Source organism: Solanum stenotomum, chromosome 12 (assembly GCF_019186545.1).
Source record: "Solanum stenotomum isolate F172 chromosome 12, ASM1918654v1, whole genome shotgun sequence".
NCBI classification, from domain to species: Eukaryota; Viridiplantae; Streptophyta; class Magnoliopsida; order Solanales; family Solanaceae; genus Solanum; species Solanum stenotomum.
The window spans coordinates 32,436,397-32,440,175 of record NC_064293.1 but is presented as its reverse complement, the minus strand read 5'-3'; the positions used below and the strand labels follow the sequence as shown (position 1 = coordinate 32,440,175).

Below are 3,779 nucleotides of genomic sequence, written 5' to 3'. Positions count from 1 at the left end.
CTCCTAGTCTCTTTATCCATGTCATTACTAGCACGAGGAACCATTTTCCGAGAATACCTTATCCAAAGGGTCAATCTTCTGAGGCTTCACATATTCGACAAGTTTTTTCAGTGCTTATTCATTCTTAATTACAATTGTCACGTGACCTAGAGAAATTTTACCTCAATGCAAACTCATAATTTGATTTGGATCAATTTTTGATTTTGAAACATAAGATTTAAAATAACCATTAAATTGAAACTCATAAAGTAACTCTATCCATGTCAAGCAACACTATTGATTTTCTTTGAATAAAATCAAATCAACAATTAAATAAAATAAAAAAAATCAAGGTACAATTTATTTATTTTTTTGCACCTTATTTCAATTGAAGACTTTCTTCAAGAGCTCTCCTTCCCTCTAACTTCAACATATGAAGCAAGAAATCACTCCAAGTATCAATAGGACCAGGCAAACACCAATGCACACAATCATTATACAAAACCACATTAGCATTTGGCCAATGTCCATATTTACTAGGATGACCATCTGGTCTCAACAACATTGCTTGTGTCATATCCAATAATCTAAACCTTTTACCTTTTTTCTTCCCTTCCTTAGCTGCAACCTTAAATTCTTCAACTTGTGTCCTATAAAATTCCAAACTTATACCATCCAATGTTGTCTCATTACTTCTAAATGGACCTTGTCTCACACAATTTCCACCTTTATTCCATTCACCACCTTCAAAATGAGAAGGTGCAATTGTCCTAACAAAAGTAACACCTTTAAAATTCTCTAAACTATTTATGGCTTTTAGCGTTGTTTTAAGTGCTTTTTGATAGCCATAATTTATTGAGAGATCAGTAATATTTGGTAGTCCACAGTAATGACACCCAATTATTTGATTTTTTTCGTAGTAGATACTGCACCTTGTGTACCAATGAGCAGAATTGATTATCAAATAATTGAATTGTTCATTTTCAATTTGAGTAGTCCATTTTGGATCAGGTTCATCAAGATAAAGATTGAAAAGTCCTGTATGGCTAGGACCATCAGGGTCTGATTCTTTAACCGTGACCAAAAATGGTGACCAATATGCTGCTAAGGTGAAATTATATGTCGTGTATTTCCACCTTCTGAAATTTTGATCTGTGTCATAAGAAATATCAATCGGATATTCCACCTGTAAATTAAACCACACAGAAAAAGAAAAGAAAATGTTTTAGTAATTTAAGTATGTCATTATATTAGCCTGTACCTAAGTTTACTAATTAAAGAGATATAGAAAGGGACAATTATATTAATTTCTTGATTAAGAAAGAAGTTAAGAATTAGGAACCGACGCTTTGGATAGGATTCTCTAACAAGTTGTCATAATAATGTGGCATTACATTATTTAAGTAGTACATCTTTTTAAGGGATAAAGTTAAATACGACTATATATTATAAAGATAGGATACGACAAGTTACATATGCTGGCATTCTATATGCTTCCAATTAAAGTTGTTCATTTTGTTATTTAAAAGTTGTAAAATGATTGCAAGAGTATAAATTATGTGGCCTTTGCTTCTTATGGAAAAAGAGAAGTTTGATTGAATCATATGCCTACACAGTATCATGTGACAAGCACACAACTAATATACATGTAGAAAACACCGAATTGCTCGAATGGTAAATACCTCTCACTTCTAATTTTAAGTTCGTGAGTTCAAATCAGCAAGAAAAAGATAAAACTGTCAGAACTAGGGAAAGAAAAAAAATTAAAAATACAAATGTAGGCATTTGAATTATTCCAACACCCCACACTCCATTTGGTTCCAAAAATCATTAGCACAATACCAAACAATTTTTTTTGAAAGAAATATTTATTAGGGATATAATTTAGTAAATTAACTTTATTAATTATACATCAGAACTCTAAATTTAACTATTACTATTCTATGTAATAAAATTATTTTGATTTCTAAATTGGATCACAAGTACTCTAAAATGAAATATCTATTTTTACTCTAGAGGCTAAGTAATATGAGATGAAGGGAGTACTTTCTCTCTCTCACTTTTACTTGTTCATTAATCATTATATTAAAAATATATACTTAATTACTTTTAGTTTTTTTTTTTCATATTTTACCCTCAACATAAATTACTTATTCGGAACATTAATTAATATGAATATTATGATAAAATACGAAGATTTTATTCATTTTAATGAACCTATCCGACATGGATTGGATTGATAAAACAAAAGTTTCGAATACCCGACGTGACTAAAAGCAGACATAAAAAAATCTTGCTGCTTTTATGAGGCTTTAATATAATTTCACCTAAACATTCGTCAACTACAAGCCAAGTGAAACTAAAAAGAAAAAAATTGGAACTTTAATTTTAATTCTTATTATATAAAATTTTATATTAATTAAAATAATTAATTTTGAAATCCTTCATGTAGAAAATATGTCATTTAGATTACTTTTAGAATTACACTATCAATAAATATAGAGTAATACTATAAACTTAACATAACACTAGATAATTAAGTGATGGAACAGTGAATAGTCATAGTAAACTTGTGACTAATCACTAAAAAAAAGTCCAAACATGTATATTTCAATTAATTAAAAATTAAGAAACACTTAATTAATTAATATCGCAAAAACTAAAATTATAATTTATCAATAATTGAAGCACCAAAATACTGTTAACAGAAAGAAAAAGTAAGAGAAGAAATTGATCAATGGTCCTGTCCTGTCCAATAATCATCAGTTCATGTAAATCATTAAAAGAAATTTATGAATATCAAAAGCAAGCAGGAATTACTTGTCAAATATTTTTAAACCTATCTCGAAACGAAAGAAAATTAAAGACATTTAGCAAAATTAATAAACAGAGGAAAATTAGATTAATTTCACCAAAAAAAAAAAAAAAAACTTAATAATATACTCTAGTAACTATTAATTGGCTGATCATTTGAAAATTAAATAATCTTACCCGAGACAAGAGGCAAATTAAAGACTGCATTTGATTTCTTCCGACTGAATCTCCAATAAATGCCATAGACTTATTTCTCATCATATCCAAAAATTGATACGGGTTAAAAATTGGTAGATCGCACCCTTTAGGCTTCCATCTCCATTTCAAGAAGTCGGTATCGGGCCTCCCGTATTTCATGCAATTTTGGTGTTCGTGGATCGCCCAACATGTCATGTTCGTATAATATGGAGCATCCGGGTTACGAACCCACTCTCCAATAAATACATCACACGTGTCTTCATCATCCTGTTCTATTATCTTTTGGTACTTAGTAGTAGTAGTACCATATGATAGTGGTGATGTAATTTTAGAAGAATGCTCTACGACTAAATTCGCAGGGTACCTATAGAAAGGATGGTAAAGAGGAATAAGACCAAGAATGATTAATGTTAAGGAAACAAGAATTAATATTCTTGGAGTTCTCTGAGCTGTACTGAAGTTTCTCCAAAAAGGAAGAAGCTCCATAGTTAAAAAAATAATAATAATTCAGAAATGGGATTATGAGAGAGGAAGGAGAAAATTTTACAATTGTTGGAACTTATATGTGATATACAATAAACGTGCTAATCACTAATTATAAGATTTTAGTTAGACTAACTCCAAAAATCTTTGCAATTATGCAACTTTTAGATGCTATGTCTTTTTCGTTCAATTCAATAATGACTTACACCCTCCGTTCCTTTTTAGTTGTTATGTTACATTTTTTAAGAGTTAATTAAACTAATTTTTAGATTACATTAATTAGATATTTTAAAATAATTTTTTAG

At 29.3% G+C, this 3,779-nt stretch overlaps 1 protein-coding gene across 1 annotated transcript; it reads right to left on the bottom strand.

Annotated features, from left to right (window-relative positions):
• Window positions 1-200: 200 nt before the first annotated feature.
• On the bottom strand, window positions 201-3,563 carry LOC125849361 (protein trichome birefringence-like 19). The gene is made up of 2 exons (XM_049529426.1): window positions 2,971-3,563; window positions 201-1,165 (listed from the first exon to the last, which is right to left on the bottom strand). Exons 1-2 carry the CDS (start codon window positions 3,475-3,477, stop codon window positions 359-361), a joined length of 1,314 nt encoding a protein of 437 aa, XP_049385383.1. The 5' UTR covers window positions 3,478-3,563; the 3' UTR covers window positions 201-358.
• Window positions 3,564-3,779: the final 216 nt, after the last annotated feature.

What these genes read in the sequence shown, in the direction of transcription:
- LOC125849361 (XM_049529426.1), bottom strand. Translation starts at nt 3,477, where the DNA reads ATGGAGCTTCTTCCTTTTTGGAGAAACTTCAGTACAGCTCAGAGAACT. An exon ending in TAATTTGCCTCTTGTCTCGG is followed by an intron (nt 1,166 to 2,970) that starts GTAAGATTATTT and finishes TTTAATTTACAG; the next exon opens with GTGGAATATCCGATTGATAT.